Source organism: Phacochoerus africanus, chromosome 1 (assembly GCF_016906955.1).
Source record: "Phacochoerus africanus isolate WHEZ1 chromosome 1, ROS_Pafr_v1, whole genome shotgun sequence".
Taxonomy (NCBI): domain Eukaryota; kingdom Metazoa; phylum Chordata; class Mammalia; order Artiodactyla; family Suidae; genus Phacochoerus; species Phacochoerus africanus.
The window spans coordinates 260,641,482-260,659,689 of NC_062544.1; the positions used below are offsets into that span (position 1 = coordinate 260,641,482).

The 18,208-nt window shown below is 36.1% G+C and overlaps 1 protein-coding gene across 2 annotated transcripts in view; it reads left to right on the forward strand.

Annotated features, from left to right (window-relative positions):
- USP25 (ubiquitin specific peptidase 25) overlaps positions 1–18,208 on the forward strand; it is a 135,703-nt gene that overhangs the window by 15,229 nt on the left and 102,266 nt on the right. For both annotated transcript variants that reach the window (XM_047794688.1, XM_047794697.1), the window contains exons 2-3: positions 5,467–5,544; positions 8,619–8,763. In XM_047794688.1, coding sequence (XP_047650644.1) covers positions 5,467–5,544; positions 8,619–8,763 — 223 coding nt within the window. The remainder of the gene's footprint in view (positions 1–5,466; positions 5,545–8,618; positions 8,764–18,208) is intronic.

The following is an 18,208-nucleotide window of genomic DNA, read 5'->3' on the forward strand; positions in this document are numbered from 1 at the left end:
AAGTCATAGAATATACATATGAAGGGAAATGAAGGGCCAACATGTTGTCCCCCTTAAAATTACGGATAAAATATTGGAATACCCTGTGGAGCAACAGGTTAAGGATCTGGCGTTGTCACTGCAGTGGCACAGGTCCCTGCTGTGGTGCAGGTTTGATCCCTGGCCTGGGAACTTCACATGCCATAGGGACTGCAATAAATAAATAAATAAATAAATAAATAAAATAAAAGTGATTTTTAAAAAGAAAAAGATGATGAAATAAGGTTGTTGGTTTTTTTCTTATGTATCTGGTTAGAGGCAAATTTGGGGCTTACAAAGAACTATATGGATGATATATTATGTACTTGAAATTATCTGTCGGTTAAGTTTGGAACTTTTTATTATGGTAAGAGGTAACATGAACTAGGGCAGTTTAGTGTTATTAGGTAGTTGCAGAAGGTATTTGTAAAAATAGATGCCTGTTTGACTATGTACCTTAAAGGCGTCTATTTCTACAAATAGATAAAGGAGAGTATAATTAATCCTTTCATTGATAGGTAACTTTCTTAACCTATCAAATGGTTACCATTTGGTGCCTAGCAAAGCTGATTGTAAAATTTAAGGCATCAAGAAATGAAAGTGAGATCTGAAGGTTAAGAATGCTTTGGGGTTTTTCTATCAAATTGGATTATTTTCTTAGAAATTTTGAAAATTTTTTCAGAGGTCATTCTAAGATTTACCTTTTTTTACCCTGAAGATGAAAACCTTTATCTCTTTCTTTTGCATTGACCCAAGCTTTATTTATATTTAGAAATTGTCAAAGGAACGCTTAACTTACTTGTGAGTCACTCACCCCTTAACGCAGAAAGCTTTCCTGCCTTGTAGTCATCCATGCTCCAGTTTTCTTGAATCATTATCTAAGTGTTTTATGTCAACATAGTAATGGATTTTGAGGATGAGTTTTCATTTTTCACTGAATCTTCAACGTCCAGAATCAGATACCATAGAGAAGACAGAGGCTGTGGAATTTGAACAAACCTGTAGTCATTTCAGTCTCTGTACTTAACTAGTCTCTTGAAGCTTCTGTTAGTTGTAAAATGAGAGTAACTTTCTAGAGGATTTGTGTGTGTGCATGTGCACATGTGTTAAATGAGATTATATATTGGAAGCACTTAAAATAGTCTGGCATACAGCAAAAGCATAGTAAATGCTTGTCTTCTTTCCTTGGCTTAAGCCAGTGATCCCTTTTTTGCATCCTCAAGAAGTTGTACCAATGTTAAATATGCTGTAGTCTTAAACAGATTTTAAACCCAACGTCATGTAGAGTCCAAGAGGGGAGGAAGAGAGTTTCTGTGAAACACTCTAATCCTTACTTTATCTCGAAATTACTGATGTCTTCTTCTCCCAGAAGTGCATAATACTGGGTTTTGCACATAGTAGGCACTTTTAAGGATGTCATCACTTAGTGAAAATAATATCAAGGAAGGGATAGAAAGACCTGTAGGTAGTCCTGGCTTGTTTGCTTCTTTATTTTTGGGATGTTTGCAAGCATTGAATCTGAACATTGTGTCTTGCCCTTCTTGGTTTAGCAGTGTGAACAGATTGCACCTACCTCCTCATACTGTAGGAGATAAGAAATCCATACAAAGAAGAGCTCAGGGCTGGGGGGAAAGGAGCTCTAGAGATGATGGTTGGATCCAACCAAAATCCCTAGTCAAGGAGGTGATAGCCATATGCAGGACATTTTTAGTTGAGGATCAGTGTTTATAATAGACCAAAAGTTTGGTGAATAGGAAGGTACAAACCTTGAAAGAAGACCAGGGTCCTATTCACAGCAGAAATAGCAATGAAAACATACAATTGTAGGAAATGAAGGTGCAAATTTTCAAAGACAGGAAAAACATAGCTGGAAGATGCCAGTAACAAAGGGGGAAACTTGACAAATGAGGTGATTTCTCTGCCAAACAGAGTTTTTCTCAAAGTTCACCTCTTTTGATCTCACTTTCATTTCTTGATAATTTCATTTAAAAATTCTTTCACTTTTTCTTCTTCCCACTCAGTCTTCTTCCTCACCTTAATCCTTTTCTCTTCATTGTTCCATTTTTAGTCAAAATTCATGAGATCAAGAACCATGCTAGAAATGCACCTGAATTATTGTTAGGATATCTAGCTAACTTTATTGTGAAAGCTGAACAAAATACCAAACAATAAAATTGTAGACGTTGCTTCTCTTCATAAAATACTCGGTATTCTTATTGTACTCGCTAGCATTTGACTGTCACTATAACAGGCTATGCCAAAAGTTGGTGGCATGCCAAAATATTATCATTACGTTCACACATAGGTTGGTTGGGGTGGCTCTTATCATGTGCCTCATTTTTCTGGAGCAAGTGAGCTACCCAGGTTATGTTCCTCTTAAGGAAGTGGCAGACCTTCAAGAAGGGGGGCAAGCCCAACCATGCAAGCACATTTCATGTCTTCTTGAATGTTGTCTGCTGTTATGCCATTGGCGTAAGCATGTCACACGGCCAAGCCTATCATCAGTGCAACAAGGAACTATGTCTCTAGAGGGAGGAATCGAGAAGTGGAAATACAGAGATATGGGAGAAGAATTGGAAGTCTAATTTCAGGCATTGTAAACTTTTCTGAATTTTACATTCTTTTTACATTTTACCTCGTAGTCATTAATGTGTGCATTCTACCACTTTAGCATAATATGATTTTTGTAATGGTAGCTTCTTTTTTTTCCTCTCTCTCTTTTTTTTTTTTCCTAGGGCCACACCTACGGCATATGAAAGTTCCTGGTCTAGGAGGTGAATCAGAGCAACAGCTGCTGGCCTACATCACAGCAATGCAGGATCCGAGCTGTGTCTTCGACCTACCCCACAGCTCATGGCAACGCCAGATCCCTGACCCGCTGAGTGAGGCCAGGGATCAAACCTGCATCCTCATGGATTCTAGTCAGATTTGTTTCCTCTGTGCCAGGATGGGAACTCCCATGATAGCTTGTATGTAGATTACATATTTGCTGTTTAAAAATATACAGTTATTTGCTTAAATCAAGCCATGGTTCTGTGTTCATCTGTATCAAAATCATTTGAAATACATACTAAAAATGCAGATCCCTTAGCCTTAACCCAGATGCTCCTGGAACCACCATCTCTGGATGTGGAGCCTGGCAATCTTCTTTACTGACAAACGTATCAGGTCTTTCCTTTGCACCTTACTGTTTAGAATCTCTTTCTTAGGGGAAGAGCATTTGCATTGTTCCTGTTTTTTCCAGCATTATAAATAATAACCTGTAGCATTTGTACAAATGATTGATTTTGGGGGGTATTTAATAGTCTTTCCCTGATACATGATTGAATAATTGGTAGTTGAGGAAAAATTATATTCTATGGAAAGAATGGCGTTTGGAATGCTGGTGGGCTGATTGATAATCAAGGTTGTAAAATCTTTCAAGTATTTTATGTTCATTAAATCAGATGTTGAATTAGATGAGATTTCCGTAAAATTTGTATACATCCTTAGTTTGTAATTTTGATATTGTGTAAGTTGGGCATGGTTCCGTTGCTAGCTATTGGTAATTTTTTAAATGAAAGTAGAAAAATTGCCAGGTTTAAGGAGAATTTTATTTTTCTCCTATTTCAGCATGGAAAGTTAGGCAGTTCAACTCTTTTATTCAACTTGGAGTCTTCCTAGCATTTTATATACCTTGTTTCTATACTTTTAAATGTATTTTATCATTAATCTCAGTTATCTCAGCTTTTAATAAGATTCTTATGGAAATGAAAATTCATTGATGGCAAGTAGATACTGCCAATGCCTACTGTGTACATTTTTTTCTTTTCCCTTAGCAACAGATTTGCCGAGAATGGAGTTCTCATCATTGTGGCTCGGTGGTTAAAGAATCTGACTGGCATCCATGAGGACGCAGGTTCAGTCCCTGGCCTTGCTCAGTGGGTTAAGGATCCTGTGTTGCCGTGGCTGTGGTGTAGGCCGGCGGCTCAGCTCTGATTTGACCCCTAGCCTGGGAACCTCCATATGCTGCAGATGCGGCCCTAAAAAGCGAAACAAAAACAAAACAGATTGGTAGAGAAGCATTTTTGCCTAGCTGAAAAATACATTTCCCAATCTCCTTTGCAACTATGAGTGGCCACATGACATGACTTTGTTCTGCTTATTGAGGCTTTAAGTGGAAATCACTAGATGGGGCTTGTTAAAGAAAGCAGAATCATTTGATAGATACCTTTTGTCCTTTGCTCTTTGCTTTATCCTCCTTGCAACTTGGACAGAATGTTGGAGGAGGAAACATGGAGTGACATTTAATGACTGTCACATCAGAATGTTTGCTGGGAAGATAGAAGATTTCAGCAGATCCCTTTCTTCTAGTGGTGACTCAACTTTTCATGTCATATCCGTTGAGCTTTCTTTCTTTAATAGTGCTGTCTTAGTTTTGGGGAACTTGTTTTAAGAAATGCAGAAATGTAGGGAGGAATAGGGAAGTATAGAAAAGGGTTTGCTAGTGGAATCCTATCCTCCTACCTCTTTTTTCTCTCCAGTATAGTTGATTATATAGACCAGTAGATTATATAAACAGATCTGAAGTAAATGGGGGTAGGAGATCCTGCTGTGGCACAGTGAAAAGGAATCCGACCAGTATCCATGAGGATGTGGGTTTGATTCTTGGCCTCACTCAGTGGGTTAAGGATCCGGCATTGCTGTGAGCTGTGGTGTAGGTCGCAGACATGGCTTGGATCTGGCATTGCTGTAGCTGTGATGTAGGCCAGCAGCTACAGCTCCCATGAGACCCCTAGCCTGGAAACCTCCACATGCCTTGGGTGCAGTCCTAAAAAGACCAAAAAAAAAAAAAAAAGCAAATGGGGGCAACATGATCAGTTCTGTTTAGGATCTTTTATGACAGATTGAAGAATGAGATGATTCTTTTTCTTTCCCTAAATAGGATAGGATCTCGTAATGTAATATATCCACCTAGTGTCTCACCTGCCAAAAGCATGTTTTTTTCCTCAAACATCCTAGGTGCTTGGATGCTGGCTGATTTCAGGGGAGAGATTAATAGGGCTGCCAGGATTTCATTCTGTGGCCTCTTCCCAAGTTAAAGTAGCCCAGTGGATACCTGTTTTAAACCTTAGTTCTTCTTAGGATTAGCCATCATGCAGATCACTCCTTTTCTTTTTGGGAGACATTAATTAGGTAGTGAAGAATGGACCACAAACTCAGTAAGAAATTCAGTAAGACTTCTTGGGGCATAATGTAGACATTCCCTTGCAAAACATGAAAATTGAATAAGGGCTTCCACGATATGGCTCATTCTTCCTAAAATAATGAAATTTATTTAGTCTTTCTCAAGTTCTGTATATTTTTTTACTGTAAAATTTTTTTTTTCCTTCTAAATGTCATTTATTTTCTTGTCCTTGTATATTTTTAGATTTTGGAGTGTAACACTTGGTTTTTCCCTTCCTCTAGCACCAGCAGACGTTTTTGAATCAGCTGAGAGAAATTACTGGCATTAATGATGCCCAGATACTACAGCAAGCCTTGAAGGTATGGCCTCCGTTTCATGACGTACAATTTCTGTTACACCCTCATCTCTGCTGCCTACCATATTTGAAAGCTTAGTGTTTTAGTTATACCATGGGTAGCAGTAGAGATATAGGAAAGAACTTATATGACGAGCCTTACTTAACACACACTGCAGTTTTGACCATGTCAGCTTTCAGCAGCCTAATGTTCCAAGATACCTTGGAGTGAAAGCGGACCTCTCTCCATGTGAAACGCTTTTCATGCAAAATGGAGGGATGTGAATCCAAGAGCTAATGGCTGATTTTACTCAAGAGGCATGATTTTAGAGTATAATTGGGGGTGGAGGATAGAATGGGATAGAGGAAATGAGAGAAGTAGAAAATTACAGAGTATCAGAAGCTTATACTTTTTCCTTCCAAGAAGGAGAAATGTAAACTGGCTAATATTCAACTAATAGCACCTTAAGAACATTCAACATCAAACTATTTGATTATACACTAAAGTGCATCATTTTTATTTGTCTTACAAAGTATGCTCATTTCCACACAGATGTACCTAGATGAGTCAAATCACATGGATATGCACATTGAAAATGAACAAGTGAATGGAAGATGTCCAAGAACTAGAACTGCATTTTCAGTCTGTTTATGTATTGCTTCTAAAGGCTAACAGCAATATAACATTTTTTGCTCCTATAGGCATATACACAGCTTCAGTCCTTTACAGGTTGCTCCAAAAGACAACATTAATTATATCATTTTTGGTCATGAGCCAGATTTCATTTGTCTCTAGAAATAGTTTATCTTTTGGATGATTGTAATCGTAATTGTCATAATTGTAGTGATAATAACTAGTACTTACTAAGCACTTTAAGTGCTGGGTGCTCTTCTAAGTGCTTATGTGAATAACTCATCCTCCTAATAACTATGAAATAGGTACTATTCTCATCCCTTTTTTAAAAGTTAAGGAAACAGAGGTTAAAGTGACTTGCTCAAGATCACGCAGTTAGTATGTGGAGGAGCTTGGACTAGAAACCAAGCAGGCTGATCCCTGCGCTACATGTAATTTCTGCTTTCACCAGAGGCTCTGCTTCAGCATTTTTCTCCATTAGGAGAATGATGAATCAGTACTGTTAAGGCATTTTAATGCATGATTTACAAAGCACTATAAGTATTTGGAGAGGAAGCAAAAGTATCTTACCCCAGCTTTTTATGATTATGATATTATGATATTTGGGTGATTGCCAGTCCTTCCTTTATTCTGATAAATATGTTTATTTTAAGAAATTGCCTTTTCCATTCTATTTCACTTGAGTGTGGGGCTATACCCATTACCTTGTCAGGGCAAATTTGGGGAATTCACTTATTTATTTTTTTAATTTGAGAAACATGTAGAATATGTTTAAGTAAACATAAAGAATTAATCAAATTTATTATTGTACACATTTCCTTTGAGGTAAGTTATGTGACCATAGGTAGGTTTTTTTTTTTTTTTTTAACTTTTGTTTCAGTTACCAGTACTGAAGATAAAACAGTGTACTTAAACCTTAATTGTTGCTCAGTATAAATTTGTAAGATGTTTAATAATGAGTTGACTCTCAGTGTTATACTGACAAGGAGTCTGCTTTTGGGAGCCACAGGGTCATTGATTGATTTTAGCACTTTTATTTTGAGAATTTACACTTCCAAAGTAAATGACCTTCAAGTTGTGTAGATCCTCGTGCTTTCAGTTTATTATTATTATATGACGGAGCATATGGAAAACACTTAGCACATTTCTTGACACATAGGGTTCAGTAAATGTTAGCCTTTGTTATTACAAATCATTTTATGGCTACTTACCTAAGTGTAAAATATGTTAAACCATTTTCAAATGAGTCATTTAAGAATCTTACAGTGGTTGTGGCAGATAACCAAGTTTAAAATAGTGGTTTCAACTTGGACTCATTTTTTTTTCTCCTCTAAGGCTAATAGAGGTGAAGTTGGGGTAAGTTGGGGACTTCATTCTTCCAGTTGCTCTGGTCTCTTGGAATCATCCTGATCTTTCTCCTTCAGTCACTTCTCACATTTAATAGGATATCAAATAAATGTCAGACTCTTTGCTTCTGCCCATTTTCTCTTATAGTCTCAACATACACAGAGAAAAATGCTTTTAAAATGTAAGTCATACCATGTCATTTCTGTCCAAAACCTTCTACTGGCTTCCTTTTATAGTTTACTTGTATGCTAAGTTCTGAAGGCCTGCATATCTCATGGGTTGGTCTCTGTTACAAAGATTACTTCATTATTCATACCTGGATTTCCTAATGTTGTTTCAATCAGCCGTCATAGAGCTAGGGTTGTATTTATTGTTAACTGTACACAGAACATAGAGATAACTGGGCAAGTCTTTTCTCATAATTTTGCTATTTCAGAAATTCTTAGTTTTTTAGCATCTGCTTTCTTATAAATTAACTTTAGATTAATTTTATCTAGGTATACTTTTGATGAGAAGTATATTTAATTTGGGTAGGATTTTCATCTTGACAGTATTGAGTCTTCCTAGGAGTTCTCTGTTGTCTATCAAGCTTCAGTCTTTGGTTTTCTTCTTGTTAATATTAAGTCTTTGATATTTGCTGGTTAGTTTGCCTCTAAGTAGACATGTAGCATCCATAGTAAAGGAAATATCTTTTATTGTCCTTATTTGCTGAAGTACTGTTTTAAACATTTTTTGCCTTTTTATATGGCAAGTTACAGGAAACATTTTTTAGTTTCTTCATTTGTTTAGAAGTATAAGTTTATGACTGGATTTTCATTAAGCAGATATAAAAGTAATGGAAAACTAAGAAATTAGTTATAGAATTGATTTTTACCTTATAATTATAGTTTTAATGAATATAAAAAGGCATTACTATTGATATACATTATTTACATTACTATTGATATACATTATTTACAGTGAATTTGTGCTATAAAATTAAGACTCATAATAGTTTTTTAAATCTGAAAATAATTTTTACTGTTAGTATTAGTCGTTAGGGAGAATATTACATAAATTACGTGAGAATGTGTAGGGTTATTCCAAAATATTTGATGTTTCTTTCTTGATATTTGAAGGATAGTAATGGAAACTTGGAGCTAGCAGTGGCTTTCCTTACTGCGAAGAATGCCAAGACCCCGCAGCAGGAGGAGACGGCTTACTACCAGACAGCTCTTCCTGGCAATGATCGGTACATCAGTGTGGGAAGCCAAGCAGATACGAGTGAGTTTACTTTGCTTCCTTAATATGTTAATCAGGATGTAATGAAAAGTTTTTCTTGGGGATATAGTTTGTTTAAGCAGAGGTGAAGGACAAAAAAGAAAGTCCTTTAGTCTTGGCTCTTTTTGGTGCTGGTGAAAGGCGTGTATGTTTTTATTAGTTGATATATATATTTTTTTTCCAGTTTAGGAGTAAAAGATTGTGTTTAAGTTATATATTCTTTCATAAAGCATTTCATTCAGTTTTGTTGTTTCGAAGCATGCACCATCTAAAGGTGTTACTTATTAAAGAAACAAATTTCTGGACTTGTAAGTGGGCACAGTCATTTATTTTATAGATTTGAAGTTTTGGTAGGGGCCTTAGTATTTTTGAAGATAAGGTACCGTTTCTCATTACAGATAGATTTATTGTTTAACAGAATTTTCTTTCCCTCAATTCCAACCCCTCCCCAAAATAAAGCTCTTGGAAAAAGTTTCATTATAGTGTAGCAAAAATAAAAACAACATAGATGTACTTACGGAAGATCTTATATAGGACTTTGGTATTTCTTTATAATATGAACAATTTGTGCTTCTATAGCTGAGCTTTTCAAGATATCTTCATTATCCATATCTCATGGTATAAAAACTACATTATATAAAATGTAGGTATTTATGCCTTCTGGATTTGGGAAGCTTGATTACTAACTTGTATTTGAAAAAATTTCTTATTTTGTTTATAGGCTTTCTTAAAGTTAGGAAACAACCAGGAAAATCACATCCACATAGATATTTATAGCTATGCATTGGCATTAAACACTTTACTGTTTGTTGATAAAATATTTTAACTTCAAAGCAGTCTTAGTAATGTTGCTCCATAAATGGTCCTTTGTCAGCCAGAGGTGGAGTAGTCCTATCTCACACAGATAATAGCTGTTGGGAGAAGTTCTGTGTTTTTAAGACATACTCAGTTGTTATGTCCAGGTTCAAGACAAACACTGGTTTGCCCCTATTTACATCTCTAACTTCATTTTCTACTCTTTTCCTCCTCTTATGTTACAATGTGATAATACAGTATAGTTGGAAGTTCTCACCCAGCCAATGCTATTTAACTTCTTCTGTCTTTATACTTGCTGTTCCTTCTATCTGGAATCCCCTCTAGCTTTTACCCCCAGCTGGTGATATAAGACTCAGCTCAGGAGCTGCTGGCTCTAGAGTGTTTTCCCCTGGCCTCTAGTTGAACAGGTACTTAACACCCAGAGCATACTTCTGTTTTAAAGAATATTGCTATTTTGAAATTTCTTGATTTCCAAACTGAAAATGTAGTAGGGCAAGAGACCAGAAACTATGACATCCTAGTATGATGGTGGGATCCGTAGTAGGATGTCATAGTTTCTCAAACAGTGTTTGTTATTTTTGATAATATTTGTCAAAAAGTTGTTTTAAAACCAATGAAGGTCTCAACAAGGTTGAGAAGCTTGTTACAAGAAGTTGGAAAAAAGAGAACTGGCATAAATAGGGGAGAAATTGGTTTTCTGAGAGTACATCTCATATCTTTGAACGTTCTGAGACTTAGAAGGAAAGTGAGATTAGGTAGAGAAAGGAAAAAAATGATTTTAACTGAAAGACTGCTGGTGGAAGTGAAGGAAATAGGAAATTGAGTAATGGTTCAGTGTTCTCCTTGAAATGATGGAAGGATTTTATAATGATAGCTTTAAGCTCTTAATGTAGGTGGTAGACTTTGTGATGTAAGATAGCACGTATAGATTTGCAGAGCAGAATTAGGATTATAAGATGGTCATAAACAAAAGAGATGTTTTGTTTGCTGTGCAAAAATTAGAAAATTGTTTAAGCCATATGTTAACCCCTGTTCAAGACTTTTGACACAGAATAGTGAAAATATTATGTACAAAAAGAGATTTGAATATGTGCTCTTGGGGAGAAAGCAACCTGATTTCAGAAAGCATGTACCCTATTTGTTGATAATTTTAAAAAATTGTGTATATATATAGTTCTTGAAAAACATCCACTAAGAAGTTTTATTGTTTACTTGAAGGAAATGGTAGACAAATGGAGTTTCTGGTTTTATCTCATTGATTGTCTAACAGAGCGAGTTGCTTGCTGTGGTGGTTTCTTTATTGATAACATGTGCTATCCTTACAACCAGGAAGCTAATTCATATGAATAATTTGGACAATGTGTCCATAAAGTGGGTTTGAGATTATTGAGAAAAAACTGTTGTAGGAATTTATAATGGATGGATTTCCTGTTGTGGCGCAGTGGAAACGAATATGACTAGTATCTATGAGGATTTGGGTTTGATCCCTGGCCTCTCTCAGTGGGTCAGGGATCCATCATTGCCATGAGCTGTGATATAGGTCACAGACTCGGCTCAGATCCTGCATTGCTGCTGCTATGGTGTAGGCTGGCAGCTGCAGCTCCAGTTTGACCCTGAGCCTGGGAATTTCCATGTGCGGTGGATGCGGCCCTAAAAGAAAAAAAAAATATAATGGAACGATTGTATTGTAATAATAGTATTATTATCAAACTGTGGAAAAAAATAGCTGATGAGGTAACTATTTCTTTTCCATTTAACAGATTTGTACCATATTTTGTAAAGTTCTGAGAAGTACAGCTGCCTTGAGGAAGTAGTCTTGATTTGGCATTTAAATTCAGTAGTGTCATAATAGCGTTACATGGTTTAAAACTGAGAAAGGAAGTAGATGTCATGCCTTCAGCATATTCTTTAAATTACTGTGCTGTAATTGCTGAAGAGAAAGGGAATCTTTGTGTATTTTTAATTCTTGGAAGGAGTGGTAAAACGTGGGAAGGATAGAAAATAATTTTAAATGAATATATGTTCAAACACAGACCTCTTGGGAAAAACTGTGTCAGTGCTCAAGAAGTACAAAGTATTGGAGTGATCAGAGTGTGAGGAGGTTTTCAAGGGATTGTTCTAGATATAAAACTTTTTTTCAGCATTTTCTTAATTTATGTGAAATGCATTGTTACTTGCAAGTTGACCATAGTCGAACTTAACCATTTCAAATATGGCAGGAGTTTTTATTTTTACAATTTCTTATTTTCTAAGTATAAAGTCTGTTAGAACCAGGGTTAAGGCATAAACAAAGCCTTGATGACTTTATGTGTGTCATCTATTGTGTAGTGCTGACAAAAGTGTATATTTGATACAAATGTGCCTTAATGCTTATGGGACAATATGATTTCTTGTTGTTATAGGGCTGAAATATAACATAATTGAAGGTCTCTTTTAGAAAGACTAACATGTTTTTTAAATGACTAGAAAAATTTAGCTTTTAAACTCTTATCCCATAGAAGTCGCATTTGGGGTTGTAAGGAAATTTTCATCTTTACATAACTCAAGTACATCAGAAGATAAAGCAAATTACGCTACTAGTTTTGGAGAACATACAGTATGTGGATACAGTATTTGTGAACTTTAATATTGAAGAAGTAAGTATATTTTCAGTAGCTGTTAGGACAATTATTGGTCTTCTCGGTGTAACTTTGATTCATACATTTCATTTTTGAGAGAAAAAGGAAACATTTCAAGGAAGGCTTTTACTCTGCATAATAAAGATTTAAGAAGTATTGCTTTGATAACATTGCATACTGTAATTTCACACTCTGTTGAATTTTGGGGAAAGGCTCAATCATTTTGTAGTACTATTAGCAAAGGTTTGAGGTACGTTTTAAAATTACTTGAATTTCCTGTTAAGACTGGATATTGTGAATTGTCAGATGACACCCTCCTCTCCAGCATAAGGGAGAAATGAAATTTTTGTGCTGGGAGTTTTGCAGTTAAAAATGCAAAGGGGACTAGAGAATAATGCAAAGTATTGAGATATCATAGGCGTACTTCATAATCAGAAGAGATTATGTGAAGTTTTTGTATCATGGCGAACTACAATAGACATGACCATACGAGGCTTTTGCCCAATTTGAAATCAAATAGTAGTATTCTTTCTTTCATGATCATTAAATCCTTTTGAACTTTTTTAAAACAGGAAAAAAACAGTATATGCCCACCAGAACAAGATGTGCTACAGTTGAGCAATCAAAGTATGGATCAAAAGATAAAAGGGATTTGGGTAGGTAATTTTAACACAGAAAAGTTATGCCACATATTGGCTTAAATTTTAGAATAATTAGTATAGCACATCAGAGTGAGAGTTAAGTGGTTTACCCTTCACAAGTTTAGAATCACTGTATTTTTTTGTATACCCCCAAAGAACTTGAATTATTTGGTAACGATTGCATAGAAACTAAGAAAAATGTTGAGATTCTATCCTAGATCTCTAGTCTTGGTTATATTGCTTGGCTAGCCTAAAAGTAATTTAAAGCACAAATGAGAAATATATCCCAGTCTAGTGCTCTCATCTCTGCTGAGGATAAATCACTTTGGTTAAGCAGTTGGGGTTTTATTAATTGAACACTGATATTTTTCCTGTTCACCAGATTTGTTAAACAAGTAACTTCAGACAGAAAAAAAAAGGAAATGGAAGTTAAATCTCTCCTGATTTCTAAATGCTTAAAAACAATTTTGATGGTTCATCAAAAGTCAGTGTTAAACTTAAAAATGAGATGCCTCAGCGGTATGAAAGTTACTTGTAAGTGATTGGATGCAATTAGATTTACATTCTGTATTAGAAATACACTATTATTACTTGTATAACTTTATGAATTTTTTAAATTTAGGGCAGAATGACAGCCATGGGCCTTTACACTTTTTGTCGACTAATATAGAATGTTAACTTCAATTTTTTTCTCAATCCAAGTTGGAAAGCACAGTAAAATAGATGGCAAAACTCAGGAATGGATCCTTTAGTAATCACTTTCCTTACTTAGCAGTGCTACCATGATAAATTTGGCAGCTATTATTCAAAACAGCGAGACCATTTAGAGCTGAGCTGTTCAATACAGTTGCCAGTGGTTACATGTGGCAACTTAAATTTAAACATAAAATTAAATAATACTGAAACTCCATTTTTCTCTTGCCACAGGCACATGTTAAATGCTCAGTAGCAGCTGCATGTGACTAGTGACCACCTTATTGGACAGTGCAGATAACAGAACGTTTCCGTCATCCCAGGAAGTTCTGTTGGGCATTATTGTTTTAGAGAATCTGACTTAGCAATGAGAAAATTGGAATAATAGGAGCAGCTTAAGAGAGCTGACTGAGGGGAGGGGAGAATGGGAGAGTGGGGCGGGTGGGCAACAAAATGTACATGACTTATGTCTTCTTGCTTTTAAGTATTCTTTTAACATACCTTATTATGCTATTTGTCCTTTTTCTAGAAAAAAATTTGGATGGGTAAAGTATGTATCTCAAGTATTTTAACTAGTGCCACTATGAAGATGACTCATTAGCTTTTTATTTTTACTCCATGTATAGATATTAAACCTTTATTTGCTCAACAAAATATTTAGTGATTGTGATGTGTATCAAGTACTCTTTTAGGCCATTAAAAAAACAAAACAAAGTGTCTTCGTTTACTTAGGGGGAAGATAGACAGTAAATGATAAATAAATAATGTCAGGTAGTAGGTAAGTTCATGAAGAGCAGTAGAGCAGAGTAGGGGGAACCGAGGGTGACAGGGATGCAGTTACCATTTGGTCATGGGGTATGTGTGCTATTTTATATTTTAGATGGAGGGTTGGTCAGGGAATGTCCAAGTGAAGTGAGGGGTAAACTTCAGTTCTGTCTGAGGGAGGAGTATCCCAGCCTGGAGTATTGAGCTAGGAGTATTTGGTTCAGTAGGTGAATGATGAGGACATTTCAGTTGTTGAAGCAGAGTGAGGGTGAGAATGGTGTTTTTCTCACTGCTCATCTCCTGCTGACCATCTTTCTTCCTATTTACCTCTTGCTCTTAAGGCCTTTTGCTCTTAAGGGCATTCCCGTCCTTTTGGCTGCTGCTTGGTGATTCCCCCCCCCCCCCCCCCCCGGCAGTGATCCCCCCCGCCCCCCCCCAGCTCTTCCTCATCTTCCAAAACAATCATTTAACTTGCAGTTCTGTCAGTTTTTACATGCATGCTTTTTTCCTTCAGTTGCTTCTGCTTCTGCCCCAGCATTATCATTACAACTCAAACTCTTTTTCAACACTTTAATTTCTATCTCCCAAGACAGAATTCTTTCTACTCATATCACTCCCCTGCCTAGAAATCGCTGCTGGTGATAAATATAACCTTGGCTTCTTAAAAATTAAAAAAAAAATGTTTATCCTAGGTTTAACCTTCTGTAGGTGGGGAAGAATAAATAACTTTTTTTTTCTTCTCAAACCAAAATCTTTAAATATATTATAGTTCGTTTCAGTTAGATTATAGGCTAAATTGGCTCTTAGGAACTAACTTGGAAGCCTCATGACATTTAATATATGATTTTCAGAAGAAAATGATAAACAGTGCTTACATTTGAAGTCTAATTTATTGTTAAGTTGATGATTTCCTGTATTTTAGAGTTAGCAGAGAAATGTTTGGTAGTTGATATGTAAGTTTTTAGAAAATGAAAGATTTATTATGTATAATGTTATGGCTTGATATATATATTTCTGATTTTACAGAAAATGTTTTAATTTGGTCAGTCTTGAAATTTTGGAGAGATTACTGTTATATGCTTTTGTAAAATCATCTACAGTATTATTCAGCTGACACAAACACACTTGTGCCCTTGAATTCTGTTCGCATTAATACTAATACTGGAGGGGAGGGTTGATTAAAAAAAAGTTTGTTGTTTACCAAGGTCTTCTCCAGTGCTTAAAGGAAAAAGTCCTAGCTTTTCAGTTAAGGACCGATAGTCTCTGATCAGTTAACCTTTCTAGCATTAAAGACTATCGTTGCTTGTTTCTTCCTCTGCTCACACTTCTAATACTTCTGATGCCAGGTATGTGAGTTTTTTTTCCCTACACTCCACCAATTCTCTGACATGCACCTGGTATTCTTCAGTTCAATTCTGACACCATCTACCTGGAGTTAGCATCACATCCCACAGGTTAAATGCTCAATCCGACAAGATTGCCCTCACCTTGAACACCAATCATGGGTAGCAGGTCCCCAGGTTACCCACATTCTGTCTAACTTGGCTACACATTGAGGGTTCTCACAACCCCATCCTCAAGTTTGATGATTTACTATAATGGCTCATAGAAACTTTTTTTATTGGCTTACTATAAAATAAGGGCTATGATAAAGGAAAAGGATATAGATGAACAGCCAGATGAAGAAGTATCTAGAGCAAGATCAGAAAGGGTTTCAAGTACAGAAGTTTCTGTCTTGTAGAGTTGGGGTATGCTACCCTCCTAGCATGTAGATTTATTCACGAGCCTGGAAGTTCTCCAAATCTTGTACTTTAGGGATTTTTATGGAGGTTTCATCAGGTAGTAAGTAATCTCCAGTCTTTCATATCTCCCTGGAGAATGGGAGGTGGGGTTTAAAGTTCCAAACTTCTCATCATGGCTTGGTTTTTCTGGTAGCCAGTGCCCATCCTGAAGCTATGCAGGAGTCAGGCAGGAGGCACCTCCTTAGAAAGTTGCTATTAAAATCACCTAGAAAATGCTAAGTGATAAAGGAGCTGTGTGTCAGGAACTGGGTCAGAGACCAAGTGTTAGAACCAAAGATATTCCTAACATCTTTATCAGCTTATCTTGCTCTTTGAACGGTTTATCCATGCATGATTTAAAAACACCATGCATTGGTAATTTGGAACAAGTTTCTTTCCAAATGTTGGAAGAATATCTATAGAACAAATCGAAATTGTTAATATCACCAGAAGAGCCTTTAAGTACTGGGAAGATATCAAATCGAAATTGTTAATATCACCAGAAGAGCCTTTAAGTACTGGGAAGATATCAAACTTATAGTGGTAGAAATAAGTTTTTCAGAGTTCCGATTTGTGCTTGAAATTTCCATACTAATCATTGGCAACAAATACTGTCATTTGTTTTTCAAGTGACAGGCTCACTTTATTTTTGAGAAGATGTCTGCCAAATACTGAAGTCTGAATAATTATAGTTTGTCAGTTTTTCTTTCAAGTAAAAATAGTGCTCCATGGTGGGGGACGGGGTGGAGTTCAGCTTGCACTAGTGTTTTTTCCTTTGGAACAGCATACTTTAGATTACAACAGAAGTGCTATGCAAACTTCCTATTATGTCACATAGAATCAAAGGAACATGTAAGATAAAGTTTGAGATTCAATAAAATTAATTTCTTTTTATCAAGGATTTAAGAGAGACTGGCTTTTTTTTTTTTTTTAATAGTGAGTGTGCATAGTTGTGAGCAGCATAATGAATTACTCACATATCATGGTACTACTGCCTTGATTTGTGCTAAGAGGCAGTGGTATTATGTACTGTTGTTTTCCATCCACTGCAAATGTGACCACACTAGGAAAAGCAAATAATGCCTTAGTATTATTATGAGAATATTTTTTACTTAAGGAACCTTCCCTCATAGAGTCATTGGGGGTTTCCAAGGTTCCATGGATTAAATTTAGAGAACTGCTAGGATGAAGGAAAAGAGCACTGGATTTAATAATTAGAAGACTTAAATTTGAAGCCTATTTACTGTTCTTTATTTTCACAATATTAGACTTTATATTTTGCAACTTCAATCATCTCATTTCTGAAATAGGGTTAAAAACATCTTGCCTTATTTTTTGCTTTCCTGTTGCTTGAGTTACAATTGCTAAATTATGAAAAGCTCTAAGTATAACTTGTTGCTATTTCTAAGTGAGTTTCTGCTCTGGCCAGTTTGGTTTACTTATCAGTCTTGAAACAGTAAACACTCTAGATAGTTTCAGAGAAGAAATTTAATACAGAGGACTAGATTCTCTAAAACAAAAAACAAAAAACAAAAAAACAACAACCAGTGGAAGCGCTGGAGAAGGGATCTCTAGCTCACCCTTCTGAAATGACTTCTAGATTCTTTCTGGATTGGCCAGCCAGGGAACCTACTCCATCTGCCGTAGTCAGGGAGGTAGAGAGTCAGGAGACTGCCTGTAGGACTACAACGTTCAAGGACACAGCTCTGTATCTGCAGCTCAGGGAACAAGCCGCAGGCTTAGATAAGCTATGCCTGGGCATTGGAATGCAGAGTCTGACTCTTGCATCCCTGAAGCTGAAAATTGGATACTGGGTTGCTACTGTGGAACAATCCACATCTGTTCAGTCATGAAGAAGAAAATAGCCAAAAACAGTGGGATAGTGGTTTCCCCCTCACTTCTGCTTTCCAAATCTTGTGCTGGTGCATCCAATTGGTGGAACCTGAATTTTATCCATAACTGCAAATGAAACAGGAAAATAGATTTGTTTTAATCTTTTCAGTGTCTATAGTTGAAAAAAGCATATTGGGATGGAGAGAATCGAGTCTGAGAGCTAATTGATCATGTCCCCAAAACCTGTTTTTCTGCTTCTTTGTGATTTTCAAGTTTTATTTACTTCCATTATTCTCTCTTT